A 14,604-nucleotide genomic window follows, 5' to 3' on the forward strand; every position below is an offset into this window, starting at 1 on the left:
GGTCTCACTAAGTTGCTGAGAGCCTCACTAAGTAGCGGAGGCTGGCTTCAAACCTGCGTGATCCTCCTGTCTCAACCTCCCAAGTGCAGGGATTACAAGTGTGCGCTACCACACCTGGCAGATGATTTTCTTAATGTGCAAAATATTAGGGAGAAATGGGTAACAGAAGGAACTATAGATAAAAAGGGACCCTATAGAGGAGTAATTAAGGTGACATATCTGAAGGGATAAGAGGGAGGATAAAGGAAGCACGTGATGTACTTAAACATATCAAAGTCAATCAGGAAGCCAAGCATGGGTAGGAGGGTTAGAGATTGGGTAGGGCTGATTGGGTGATGTGTGCCTGTGTAGCTCCACAAGTTTTTTTTAATCTCATTGAGATATATGACTACAATGCACCAATAAAAATTTATTTACAAAAATTAATTCCAGACCTACACACATTTTTTTCTTCCATACATTTTACAAATGTGTGTGTGTGTGTGTGTGTGTGTGTGTGTGTGTAATAACATGATTGAACCCAGGGGCACTCTGCCTGTAAGCTACATCCTCAGTCCTTTCTATTTATTTATTTTTATTTGCAGTAGGATCTTCCTAGCTCCAAACCTGAAATCCTTCTGTTTCAGCCTTCCAAGTACTGGATTATAGGCATGTACCACAACATTCAGCTACAATAGAATACTTTTTGAAGTTGCTTTTTGGGGCATCCTTACATTTTCATAAAACAATATCCAGTATTGATGTGTCTTTCATGATGTATGTAGAAATTATTTCTTAAACTTTTAAGTAGGGAAAAATTCTTTAAAACAAATGGAATAAAATGTGATCTAAGTTTGGTAAATTTTTTTTCTTAGGAACCAAACACCATTCTGGAATCTTAGATGATTAATGCTTAAGAAAATCCAGTAACTAATTTTGAAGCGAACATGAGTCTCTTAATTGTTTACTAGGTAATCATCAAACTTCTGTTTTTGAAGAACAGTAAGAAAAAAAAAACAAAGCAAAGCAATGCAACACATAGACACCTCATAATGACTAGCAGCTGTGGACTGGTGTGTGTGTGTGTGTGTGTGTGTGTGTGTGTGTGTGTGTGTACAGGTAAGGCAAGCATTATGTGTCTCAAAGATAATTAGGAGACAGCTTTGGAGGAGGTGAGCTTCGGATACTCTACAGGATCTGCCTATGGAGCCTTCAGTCATTCCACCATTCTGAACTTTCCCTCTGCAGGGTACAGGATGATCCCATGTACAATTACAAATACTTCTTCCCAACAGGGGAGAGCACATGCTTAGGTCAGTCATTCAGTCGCAGAAGATGGATATATTTGTTTAGTTTCTTGTTTCAGTGATGTTTAGTCCCTGAATCTAAAATCTACAGGTGTGTCCTTTCCAGCTATAAGGATGCGTTGAACCCTTCAGGTTCTGATTCTGACTATTGTGAAGAAAGAATAAGAGAATTGTAAGTGGAGGCAGAGAGGTAAGTTTCAAAGCTATTGTATTAGAGCTGCTCTCGACCTCTTTCACAATTTCTATGTTCAACTGAAAACTTCACATAGTACCTCTCACTTCTAATAAAACAGTTCTGAGGTGCAGCTCAGAGGTAGAATGTCTCTGAGTTCAATACACACACACACACACACACACACACACACACACACACACACGGCTTGATCACTAACTTATGGGAGGTGATGGACATTTAAAAGATGGGCTTTGTTGGAGGAAGTAGACCATGAGAAGCATGCCCTTGAAGTATATATTGGATCAGGCCCTTTCCTCTTTCCGTCTTTGCCTTCCAGCCACCATAGGTGAATAGCTTTGCTCCGTGACGTCCTCCTCGCCACCACATTGTGCCTTGCTATAGGATCAGAACCCTGGGCCAAAGCAGCCATGGGCTGAAACTTCTGAAACTGATTCAGATAAACCTTTCCTTATTCTAAGTTGATTTTCTCAAATACTTTGTCACAGAGGTGGAAAGCTAACCAACATACCTCCCTTTAGCTATAGCCCTTTGATGTGGTTTTGCAGCAAAATATTTAATCCCCACCTGGATTACATGTTGTGTTTATTTCTTAAACTAGTTCTGAAATAATAGGATTATATTAAAAATAAATAATATGAGAATGTGGCTGAATATGGGATTTTTAAGATAGAAAAATTCTTTTATGTAGCCTCAGGTCGTTGGATCTGAGAAACTGGGTAGAGGAAAATATTATTATCCTCACAATTTTCTGTGAAAAAAGAATATTCACAATTTTGCCAAATGAAGTAATAATTATCATGCCAAATATCATACAACTAGTTTCAGTGGATACTTTAGGCATCTGTATTTGCAGTTTTTCCTATATTCATTTAACTCTCTTTTCTGACTGTTGATGACTAAACCCTGATGTTGGATTTTATTGATTTGTTAAATATCACCATTATTGAATAAAAGTTTGTTCATGATTTTGAAAGAAGGAAAGCATTTATGTAAGTTCTTAATATGCATACAAATAAACATTATAATCCTGCTATACACATTTCAATGCCCTGTCACAGAGTGGGGAGTAGGGAAGAGGAGGGTCTTAGACCTGATTTAACAGAATTATGACTTGTCAGAATGACAGGAATCTCTCTACAACACAAGTGACTATCGTTATATTTTTTTCAGGGGACTGGGGATGGAACCCAGGGGCATTCTACCTCTGAGCTACATCCCCAGCCCTATTTTTTATTTTGAACAGTGTCTCACTAAGTAGGTAGGGCCTCACTAAGTAGCTGAGGCTGGCTGTGAACCGAGATCCTCCTGTCTCAGTCTCCCGAGTACTGGGATTACAAGTGTAGACCACTACACCCTGCTGACTGTGGTTATTTTTAATAAAATTAGTTTCCCCTTAGATTATCCTCTGAGATTGTCCCCAAGGTCTGAGAGACTGCATTTTAATATTAAGAAGATATCATTACACTTTGGCACCAATTGCCAGAATCTCCAGGATCTTCGTTCATGCTGCTTAATTTACCTGATGATGCAGTATCCTGCTTCCGAACCAGCTGCAGTGCTTATGGAAGACTCTATCGCCTTTGATACCATCTTCTCTTATAATTTTTCTCAACTGTCTAGAGCACCATAAAAACTTCTTTTCTGGGCTAGAGATATAGCTCAGTGGTAGAACACTTGCCTAGCATGTATAAAGCCCTGGATTCAAACCCTAGCACCACAAAACAAAACAAAAACAAAAACAAAATCTTCTTTCCTGGTTAAGTTTATGGCATATTATATATTGTTAGACATGTGCCTTTTCTCCTAAATACATAAAAACTGCCATAGTCAGGGATTTTATACTACTTTGATTCTTCCAAGCATGTCAGTGCTTCCTCCATGGGTCTATAAAAATTGCTTAATAAATACTTGCTAGCTGGGTGTGATGGTGAACACCTGTAATCCAAGTACTTAGGAGGCTGAGACAAGAAGATTGCAGGTTCAAGGCCAGCACATGATAACAAGACTGTTTCAAAATAAAAAATGTAAAATAAAACAGTGCTGGAGGCATAGCTCAGAGGTAGAACACCCCTGGGTCCAATACTCAGTACTACTAAATAAATAAGTAAATGAATTGATAATGAAGTCATAAAAAAGATAACTGATAATGAAGTCATCAAAGAAGAAATTTTCCCTTAAGGGATAAAACTGTTTATAACTAGGAAGCTTCATGGGATTTAGCTTAATGAGACCTCTGAATTCTCAGACACACAATCAACTCCATTTGAATTGTCTTTGCTTTTGACTGTATTATTTCAAAGTTGCTGATTTATCGGTAATACCTGCAAGTGTCCAAACACTTGCCAGTGGCTGATCCTCAGAGTAAAATTTCTCCTCTGCTTTCTCCTAGGCAGAGGCAAATTTCAGTTCTGGTGTAACTCAGTCTATACTTCAAAGAAGCAAAGAGCTATATGGAAATCACTGTCCAGTCTTAATGGTAGGCTTTCCTTTCACCATCCTTTCTTTCGGTCTTGCCTCTTTTCTATTTCGTTTGTTTTGGTTATATCATTCCCTGTTTCATTTTTCTCCCTCTCTCTCATTATTTGACCAATATATTCGCATCGTATTATTCTCTTTTCATTTTCAGAGTGATAGCCATCAGAAATAAAGTCTGTTAATTCTGTTTAAGTCAGGTTTACAATGCAATTCGAAAGAAATAGCATGGGGATAATGGATGATAGAAGGGAAGAATGGCAGAAAAAAAATGAATGGACAGAAGTCAAAAGAAAATACCAAAATGACTGAGAGAAAAGTGTTGATTAGTTGAGACATGTGACAAGAAATCTAAAAAGTGAAGAGTTCTGACCATGGTTATATTGAAATTTTTCCAGTATTTGTCATAAGCCGAAGTCACATTCTATTTTCAATCATCATATTTTTTGCATTTTCAATGAGTTTACTACAAAATGGTCTATAATGATAATTTTCAAGTTTTAAAGTTCTTTTTCTTTTTTTTTATGGTACTGGGGATGGAACCCTTCTAACTCCAGGCTACACTCCCAGACCTATTTTATATTTTTATTTGGAAACAGGGTCTCTAAAGCCAACAAGGCTGGCTTCAAACCTGCGTGATTCTCCTGCATCTGCCTCCCAAGTGTGGGGGTTACAAGTGTGCACCACCACGCCCAGCTAAAGTTTTTAACTTTATATATCTATAGCAAAGTAATTAACATCAAAGTTTTAGATTTTGTTCTAGGATTTAATTAGTGTTTATAATTATTTTAGATGGATCAATAAAAAAAGAGTTAAGCTTTTGGATAAACTTGATGTCAGTAAAGACTGATTTTGTTTTTGAAAATAGCCTTTTATATTGGTGCATATTAATTATATAGTATTTATTTTCACTGTGGCATATTCATCCGTGTATAATATAATCTGAGCAGTTTCACTCCCTTCCTCCTCCTTTACCCTTTCCTCCCTCCTCCCACTTATCCTCTTCCTCTCCCCCAATCATCTCCTTTCTAAATTCATTCTCTTTTTCTTTTGTTCTCCCCTCCCCAGGTTCCACATATGAAAGAAAATAAATGACACTTGTCTTTTGAAGTCTGGCTTATTTCACTTAACATGATGGTTTTCATGGTTCCATCCTATTTTTCTGCAAATAGCACAATTTCGTTTTTTCTTAGATCTGAGGAAAATTTCATTTTGTGCATAAGCCACCTTTTCTTTACCCACTCATCTGTAGATAGACACCTAGGCTAATTTCATAACTTGGTTATGATGAATTGTGCTGTAGTAAACATAGATGTGTATGTATCTAGATACTATACTGATTTTAATTCTTTTGGATAAATACTGAGGAATGGCATACCTGGATCATAATGTAGTTCAATCTTTAGCGTTTTGAATAAACTCCATACTGATTTCCTCAGTGGCTGTGATAATTTACATTCCCACTTAGAGTGTGAGAGTGTGTGAGTCCCCACACACATTCTTTTTTTTTAAATTTTTTTTGCAGTACTAAAAAGTGAACCTAGGTGCATTCTACCTCCAGGCTACAGCCCCAACCCCTATTATTTTTATTCTTTATTTTGAAAAAGGGTCTCACTAAGTTGCAGAGGGCCTCACTAAGTAGCTGAGGCTGGCCGTGAACCTATGGTTCTCCTGTCTCAGCCTTCCAAGTACTGGGATTACAAGCATGCGCCACTATGCCCACACTCCCCACATTCTTGCCAGCATTTATTGTCATTTGTACTTATGATTATTGCCATTCTGACTGGAGTGAGATGAAGTTTCAATGTAGCTTTCATTTGCATTTCCCTGATGGTGAAAGATATTGAACATTTTTAAGTATATTTTTTAGCGATTTGTACTTCTTTGAGAAATGTTTGATGAGTTCATTTGCTCTTTTATTAATTGAGCTGTTTGGTGTGAGTTTTTTTATTACTTCTTTAATCTAACTTATTTTTATCTATTTATTATTATTATTGATCTCTTTAAGATTTCTTCGGCATTCAGGAGATGGAGACTGGAGGATGGTGGTTCACAGACAGCCTCAGCTACTTAGCTAGGCCCTCGCAACTTAGTGAGTCTCTGTTGCAAAAAAAAAATTTTTTTTAAAGACTAAAAATAGGACCAGGGGTGTAGCTCGGAGGTACAATGGCCCTGGGTTCCATCCCCAGTACAACACACACACACACACACACACACACACACACACACACACACACCAAAAAAAAGATTTCTATATCTTTTGGTTCAATATTGATAGATTATATGTATCTAGACATTTATCCATTTATTCTAGATTTTCCAGTTTATTGGAGTATGGCTTCAAAATTGTCCTTAGTGATTCTCTGGATTTCAGTGCTGTCTGTTATAACATTCCTTTTCTCATCTCTAATTTTATTAATGGTTCTTCTCTCTTTTGCATTCTACCTCTGAGCTACACCTCCAGCCCTACTTTTTATTCTTTATTTTGAAACAGGGTCTCACTGAGATGCTAAGGGCCTCACTGTTAGCTGAGGCTGTTCACAAACCACGATCCTCCTGTCTCTGCCTCTCAAATTCTGGGATTAGAAGAGTGTGCCACCATGCCTGGCTGTCTTCTCTCTCCTTTAGTTGCTTCTCTCTTGTACTTACAGTCAGTTCCTTGGGGCAATTTCATTTAAATTGTTCCCAGTCAGACTAAATGTAAGTAAGAGTATATAGTGAGAGGTGGGAAAATGATTTTTACAAATTCAACTTTTTATGTCACTACCATAAACATAGATAAATATAAGGATTTTATAAGATAATGGGGTTTTTATTGCAGATTTGTAAAAAAATATACTTTTCACAGTCTGTGCCAAGTAGTATATTTTGCTGGAGTTTGTCTTATTAAATCATTTTAAAAGGTTGCCTCATTAGCATATGTAACCAAAAGCAACTACAGTATTTTGACATTGCTACCTTCACATTTTACCATCCATACCTTTAGATAATATTTCTCAATATTTTTTACCAGATCAGAAAATCAAGTAGCATCAATGGAAAACCATACGACAGTGACAGTGTTTATTCTAGTAGGATTGACAGAGGACCCCAGATTGAAGATTGTTCTGTTTATCTTCCTGCTCCTCACCTACTTGCTAAGCATCTCAGGAAATCTGACTATTATTACCCTCACTTTACTGGATTCTCATCTCAAAACTCCTATGTATTTCTTTCTTCGAAATTTTTCCATCTTGGAGATTTCTTATACTACAGTCTGCATCCCCAAATTGCTTGTTAGCATGGCAACAGGTGACAGAACCATTTCCTATAACTGTTGTGTAGCTCAGTTATTTTTTGCTTTCCTACTGGGCGCATCTGAGTTTTATCTGCTGGCTGCTATGTCCTACGACCGTTATGTTGCCATCTGTAAGCCTCTGCATTACACAACCATTATGAGCACTAAAACTTGTGTCCAGCTGGTCCTTAGCTCTTGGATCGCCGGTTTCCTCATCATTTTTCCGGGACTCATCCTGGGCCTAAGCTTGGATTTCTGTGACTCCAATATTATTGATCATTTCTACTGTGACACTGCTCCTCTCCTGCAAATCTCCTGTACAGATACACATTTGTTGGAATTGATGAGTTTCATCTTAGCTTTGGTGACTCTCTTGACCACTCTGGTGTTAGTGGTCCTATCGTATACATATATTACCCTAGCAATTTTAAAAATCCCCTCTGCAAACCAGAGGAAAAAGGCTTTCTCCACGTGTTCTTCTCATATGATTGTCATCTCACTCTCATACGGCAGCTGCATCTTCATGTATATCAAACCCTCAGCTAAGCAGAGAATCTCCTTAATGAAGGGCGTGTCTGTCCTCAACACCTCTGTGGCTCCACTTTTGAACCCATTCATATATACTCTAAGAAATCAGCAGGTGAAGCAAGCCTGTAAGGACTTGCTACACAGAGTTGTGTCTTTGTCTAGGAAGTAGAAGCATGAGGAAGTTTATAAAGGAAATGCATTATTAAGGAAAATTGCAAAGGATGTGGCTGGATTTGGCCCCAGTTTTCCAATCATGCTCTCCAATATATAATATTTGTCCTTCCATTTCTTTCTGAAGTATCATGCTATTTATGTAAGCTGTCTTTACTCAATTTCATTTCCCTTCGAAATAATAATTTTTTCTGTTCCATTGGAAGCATTCTCGAATATGACCCCTTTTTCTCTTCTTTTTTAATTGAAATATAAATATATTAAATGTTTCATCAATTTAATATAGCAGTTCATCAGGACTGTTAGTCATCTCTACCTATTTGGTTCTTATTATCATATTTGATTTTTCCATAAAATTTTAATAAGTTCCAAACAGTTATGTAATGTAACATCTTCATGATTTTGATTTTCCCTTGGCTTTATTGTGTTTTCTAAATATACATTAAATATTTAATTGCAGATCCAGCAGTAATTGCATCTGTTCACATACCAATTGTTGCAGGTAAGGCTCTTTAAAGTGCAGTCACTAAAATAGATTTGTAAAAAGATTTACTGGGGAATAATTTCAGGATTAACAGTTGTGGAAGAGTCAGAAAATCAGGTCTAGGTATGGAAGCACTGAGACACATTTACCATAAAGTCCGAGCATGGATTCTAGAGAGAGATCTGAGCCTGAAATTATCCTTGAAAATTTTTCCAAGTAGTAACTGGGCTGGGCTTTTATACCCCTTCATCAGCCAGGGGGATGCAGGCTTCTACCAGCTTGGGATGAGACTTGGGTCCCCAGGTAGACACATATGCTCCTAGTGGCACAACTCTTGCTCTACTATAACCCAATTATCATATTGCTTAGTCTTGCTTAATTAATATAAATTATAAAAGCAATTCTCAGGGTTTTAGGACCTATTTTCCTAGGGGAACTTAAAAGAGAAAAGAAAATATTATTCACTTGATCTGGAAGTTGGAATTTAAATCATCTACCTTACTGATATGAAATGACTGTGCTGTCCCACTCTGGAATTCATCTATTGAAGCCTTAACCTCCAATGTGATGGTATTTGGAGGTGAGGCCTTTGGGGAGGTATTTAGGATTAAATTAGGTCACAAAGAAGGGTCCTTATAATAGACTTAATGTGCTTATTAATACACTCACTCTATGTCTATACAATAAGGAAGACCATGTGAGAACATAAAGGGCAGAAAACAACTCAGAAACAAGGCCTCACCTTGTTTCAACAAGTGCCTAATCGTGGTTGGATGTCCCAGTCTCTGGAACTATATAAATGTTTGTATTTAAGCCACACAGTCTGGGGTGTTTTGTTATAGCATCACTAACTGAGTAAGACATCTAGTACCTTTCTAAATTTTCCTTATTTCTTCTTGTCTAGATTACTTGCTTGATATCTCAGCTCCTAAGTGTCACTCACTTCTCATGCCATGGCTACTATATTTTTCCATTTATTGTTAAAATTGAGCAAAGGAGTATTAAGAAAGCGGAGTATCTGGGTATCCAGTCTTTTCTTCCCCATTCCTATTAAGTAAAAGGAAGCCCAATTTCTCTGAATGATCAAGTACAATTACCCCTTCCAAATTGATGACTCATGTCCTTGCTAGATAGTCACTTCTCGCAAAGGCCGTAGATTTACAAGATGACAGCTATAACATAAAATTCAACAGAACTCTTCCTAGTTCCCATAGTGGAATAGTTTTCCCTCTTGGACCCAGAAGAATGAGACTCATAGGGCCCAGATTTGCATAGACTAAGAGCACTAATTAAACAAACAGGTCACTAGGAGTGATATTAAGCAACACTGCTCCTTTTTTTCACCCCTCGATTTCAAGAATCATGTGCTGTTTGTATTAGTTATACCATATCATTTACAATAGTTACTGTTTAGATGAAAAGTGCCTCTTGGAGGATTTTCCCCCATTCATGCAGGTTATCATCTCTGGCATGTCAACTATGCCTTCATTCCAACAGTCTCCTATTTATTAGGTAAACCGTTGTGGATGATTATATAACAGGACAGTAGTCCTAGTCATAGATCTAATACAGCATCTTCTTCATAAAACTGGGACCTAGTTCAGTGCAGTGTCATGTTGGATCCTACATCAATGGATCAGCCACTATGTAAGGTCACAGTGACATAGGAAGTCCTCCAAGCATGGAAGGCAAACTCATGTTCATAATATAAATTCCAATCAAGATCAATTTCTTCTCCACTTAAGGTGGAAGAAATCCAATCTAGTTAACTTTCTACCAAGTAACTAGAATAAATTATTGGTTTCCTTAAGAAATTGTACCACATGAGGGTCTTGGTGCTAGTGCATGCTCTTGCTCTAGTTGACTCTCAGCAGCAACAATAACCAAAGCAGACTTGAGGAGTGGGGTCTCTGCTGCTGGGGACACACATAGCCTCCATCACCATCATCAAGACTGTGACCTTCATATGGCAATTTTGACATACACGCTTCCCCATGATGCTATAGATGTGAACTGAAGAAGGATTGCCAGTGCAATAGGAAGAGATAGCATGTGGGGTGGGGCCACCAGCTTTTCCCAGCCTAAGGTACCCTCTGACCTTGCTCCTGCTCTCCTCTGATTTTTAGCATTCACTTTTTAATGGATTACTCCAGGGGCAGAATCTACTTTCTGTTTAAGAATGGGTGTGTCTATGCATGCTCAGCTATAAGACTTGGTGGGTCAGACAACATTAAGTTCATGTTGGGCAGCTAGACTACTAATTTGGTCAAGCATTCATTCTTTACTCAATCCCTAATTACAATCCAAAAATTACTTTTAAAAGGCTGGAAAAACATGCATATGATTTTAAGTGTCTTTTTTTTTACTGTTTTGTAGACTTAAAAAATATCTGGCTAAGAAAGGCTTAAGGTTGATTGAATGCTATGCTTGTTCATATTTTCTGCAATTTTTATTAGCTACTAGTTTTCCTCCTGATAAAAACCTGAGTTCAGGTCATTTATTTTTTACTAATGTGTATTAGTTATGCATATTAGTGGAGTTTAGTGTAATATTTCAAAATATGCCCATAATGTGCACTGAATAGAATGCTGTGAATTGGCTTTTAAAATAGGTGGTGTGTGTGTGTGTGTGTGTGTGTGTGTGTGTGTGTGTGTGTGTGTCTGTGTGTGTGTCTGTGTGTGTGTTTTATTTTATTTTCGAGGTACTAGGGATGGAACCCAGGGGCATGATACCTCTGAGCTATACCCCAGCTCTATTTTTATTCTTTTCTTTTTGTGTGTGTGGGTCTGGGGATGGAACTCAATGGCATTCAACCTCCAAGCTACACCCCCTACCCTATTTTTTTTCTTTATCTTGAAGCCGGGCCTCACTGAGTTGCAGAGGGCTTCACTAAGTAGCCAAGGCTGTCTGCAAACCATGATCCTCCGGTCTCAGCCTCCCGAATGCTGGGATTACAAGTGTGCACCACCACGCCCGGCTTATTTTTTATTCTTTATTTTGAAATATGGTCTCACTGAGTTTCAAAGAACCTTGCCAAGTAGCTGAAGCTGTCCTCGAATCACAATCCTCCTGTCTCAGCCTCCCAAATGCTGAGATTATAAGCATGCTCCACTACACCTGGCTGCATTTGTGTTTTAAAGGAAATTAACTCTTATTAAAGTGCTGGGTATATAAAACTTTTTAGCCTTCCTCTTCGAATGGAACAGCCATCACAGAGTGAGGAAATGTTTTGAATAACTATGCTTAGTATATGGATGGTGGTATTTATTTACTTATTTATTTATTTATTTTGGTGGTACTGGGGGTGGAACCCAGGGGCTTTTCTACCTCTGGGCTATACTCCCAGACCTATTTTATACTTTATTTGAAGACAATGTCTCACTAAGTTGCTGAAAGCCTCACTAAGTAGCTGAGGCTGGCTTTGAACCTGTACAATCCTCCTGTCTCAGCCTCCCAAGTGCTGGGGTTACAAACTTGCACCACCATGCCCAGCTTGATGGTGGTAAATAAATAAATAAATAAGTAAATGAATAAATAAAACAAATAAACAAATGAGTGAATTATCTTTGACTCAATTACCTAAGTATCAAAGTAATAAACTACCTCACAAACATCACTTATATGTTAGGTATGTGAATGCTTTCTTTTTAAATTGAATTATGTCTAGGCATACAGGAACTATCATATTCTACATTTTATTTTATTTGATTATTTTATTTTTTTGGTGGTACTGGGGATAGAACCCTTCTACCTTCAGGCTATACTCCCAGACCTATTTTAGATTTTATTTGGAAACAGAGTCTCTTCAGCCAGTGAGGCTGACTTCAAACCTGTGCGATCCTCCTGTCTCTGCCTCCTAAGTGCGAGGATTACAAGCATGCGCCACCATGCCCGACCATATTCTACATTTTAAATTAACTTTCTCTTCTATGATTTTCAGCAACATTTCTTTAGTATCTAGACTACATATTGGATTCTACATTGTTACTCAATGGGAAATTACAGTTGAAAGTGCAAAATTTGGCACTAATCAACTATGATTTAGTAAAAGTTGTTAACATCATTAGTACTCACTTTTCTTCATATAGCTGTTTAAAGTATTGGAGTAGGCTGGGCATGGTGGCGCACGCTTGTAATCCCTGCACTTGGGATACTGAGGCAGGAAAATTGCGTAGGTTAGAAGCCAGCCTCAGCTACTTAGTGAGGCTCTCAGCAACTTTGTGAGACCCTGTTTCCAAATAAAATATAAAAAAGGTCTGGGAGTATTGCCTGGAGGTAGAAAGCCTCTGGGTTCCACTCCCAGTGCCACATAAATAAATAAATAAATAAATAAATAAATAAATAAATAAATAAATAATTAGAGTAGAAATATCCATAGACTACTTAAGTTTTAAAGCTGTCATTCTATAACTTTGGTCCATGAATTCTAAAATATTATTATAGACAAAAGTCTTCATGAAATGGCAGTTTACTTGTGATGGTGTTCCCCCATCCCCTGGAAATCAGATTATAAGTACTATATTAGGCAACTTTTGGTTACTGTGACAAAATACCTGAGAAAAACAAGTCAAAGGAAGAAAGATTAATGTTGACTCATGTTTTCAGATCATTAGACCATGCTTGGTGAGCTGGCTCCATTGTTATGGGCCTCTGGTGATGCAGGGCATGCATCATAGTGGAGAGGATGTGGCTGAGCAGAGCTACCTACCTAGTGGCAAGTGGGAAGCAGAGATAGAAATAGAGGAAGATAAGGATAAAAGAGAGAAAGGGACAAGTTGTAGTCCCCAAAGCCACACCGTCAGGGACCCATTCCCTTTGACTAGGCCCCACCTTGTACAGTTTCCAGCACATTACAATAGCCCATTCAGCTATGAAACCCCCATTCAGCTATGGACCCCTCCATGGATGAAATCAGAGCCCTCATGATCCAATCACTTCCCAAAAGTCCCACATCTGAACATTGGTGCACTGGGGACCTACCTTCAACACATGAGAATTTGGGGACTATTTCAGATCTGAACTATGACAAATATTCATATGATATAAGGGCTTAAGAAATATAATTCCAGGACTTCCGGGAAGATGGCGACCGAGAAAAGCGGGGCTTAAGAGTCCCGCTAACAACCAATCTCCATTACCACAAAAAGAGCGCCTTTCATAGCCAGAAAACACCATCACCAGAAAAACAAAAAAACCACCAGGCTCCAGAGAGAAAGCGGACTGAGAACAGAGCTCAGGGCCACAGAGGAGACACACGCGCCCGAGGACGCGGCAGCAGCGCCATATTGCCGGCGGCAGCGGCGAACTCAGCGGACGGCTACAGCAAGCCGAGGTGAGCCGCTGCGGAACAGCCAGGCGGGATCTTTCGGCGCAGACAGCATTTAAAGCTCCCAGTGGCTGAGCTCAGCACACGCTGCAGGGATTCAGAGTGGAAATCAAAACCAGAGAAGAAAAAATACGCCAGCCTCATGGCCGAGGGCGTGGCAGAGGCACCATATTGCCACCGGCGGCGGCAGCAGCAGTGAATTCACCGAGTCCAGTACAGCTACATCTACGTACTCAAGAACAGTGAGTCAAATTGCGGGCCACAGAGGAGAAATCCCAGTATTGTGCCTCCTGGGACTTGACCCAGTGAGGGAGTGGTGGTGGCAGAGATATCACACCATAGGAGAGCGTGCAACCTGGCACCCCCCATAGTTTAAAGCAGCCTCTATCGACTCCCTGGGTCAGAGACTCTGTGATACAACCCAGTAAAGGAGTAGTAGGGTCTGAGATAATACAGACTCGAGATCCAGAGCACCTTAAGTGAAGCCATAGTGACCCAAGGGAAGAACCCAGAGAAGGCACAAACCTCCGAAATCATGGGAAAGAGGAATAACACTGAAGTAATGAATGTGCACAACCCCACAACATCAGAACCTGATAAAACAGAAAATCAGAGATTTCTAGAAGATCAAATCAGGAAAATAACTGTAGAAATAATAGAGGTGCTTCGAAAAGAACTCAGAGAGAGCCAAAAAGAGATAAAGGATGCAATTAATGAAGTAAAGGCCTCAATTCAAAGCACAAACAACCGATTAGACCACATGGAGAACAGAATCTCGCTCTTAGAAGATGAGCAATCCAAAAATGAATGCATACTTTCTAATCTAGAAAAAGATATCCAACAGCAGGAATCTGACATTGAAGA

At 38.8% G+C, this 14,604-nt stretch overlaps 1 protein-coding gene across 1 annotated transcript; it reads left to right on the forward strand.

The window, feature by feature from the left end:
- Positions 1–6,989: 6,989 nt before the first annotated feature.
- Positions 6,990–7,928, forward strand: LOC308270232 (olfactory receptor 6C76-like; the record flags this gene model as incomplete). Its single annotated transcript, XM_080706028.1, has 1 exon — positions 6,990–7,928. One exon carries the CDS (start codon positions 6,990–6,992, stop codon positions 7,926–7,928), a length of 939 nt encoding a protein of 312 aa, XP_080562154.1.
- Positions 7,929–14,604: the final 6,676 nt, after the last annotated feature.

The sequence above is a fragment of the Muscardinus avellanarius genome, assembly GCF_963383645.1.
Source record: "Muscardinus avellanarius genome assembly, chromosome: 11".
Lineage (NCBI taxonomy): Eukaryota > Metazoa > Chordata > Mammalia > Rodentia > Gliridae > Muscardinus > Muscardinus avellanarius.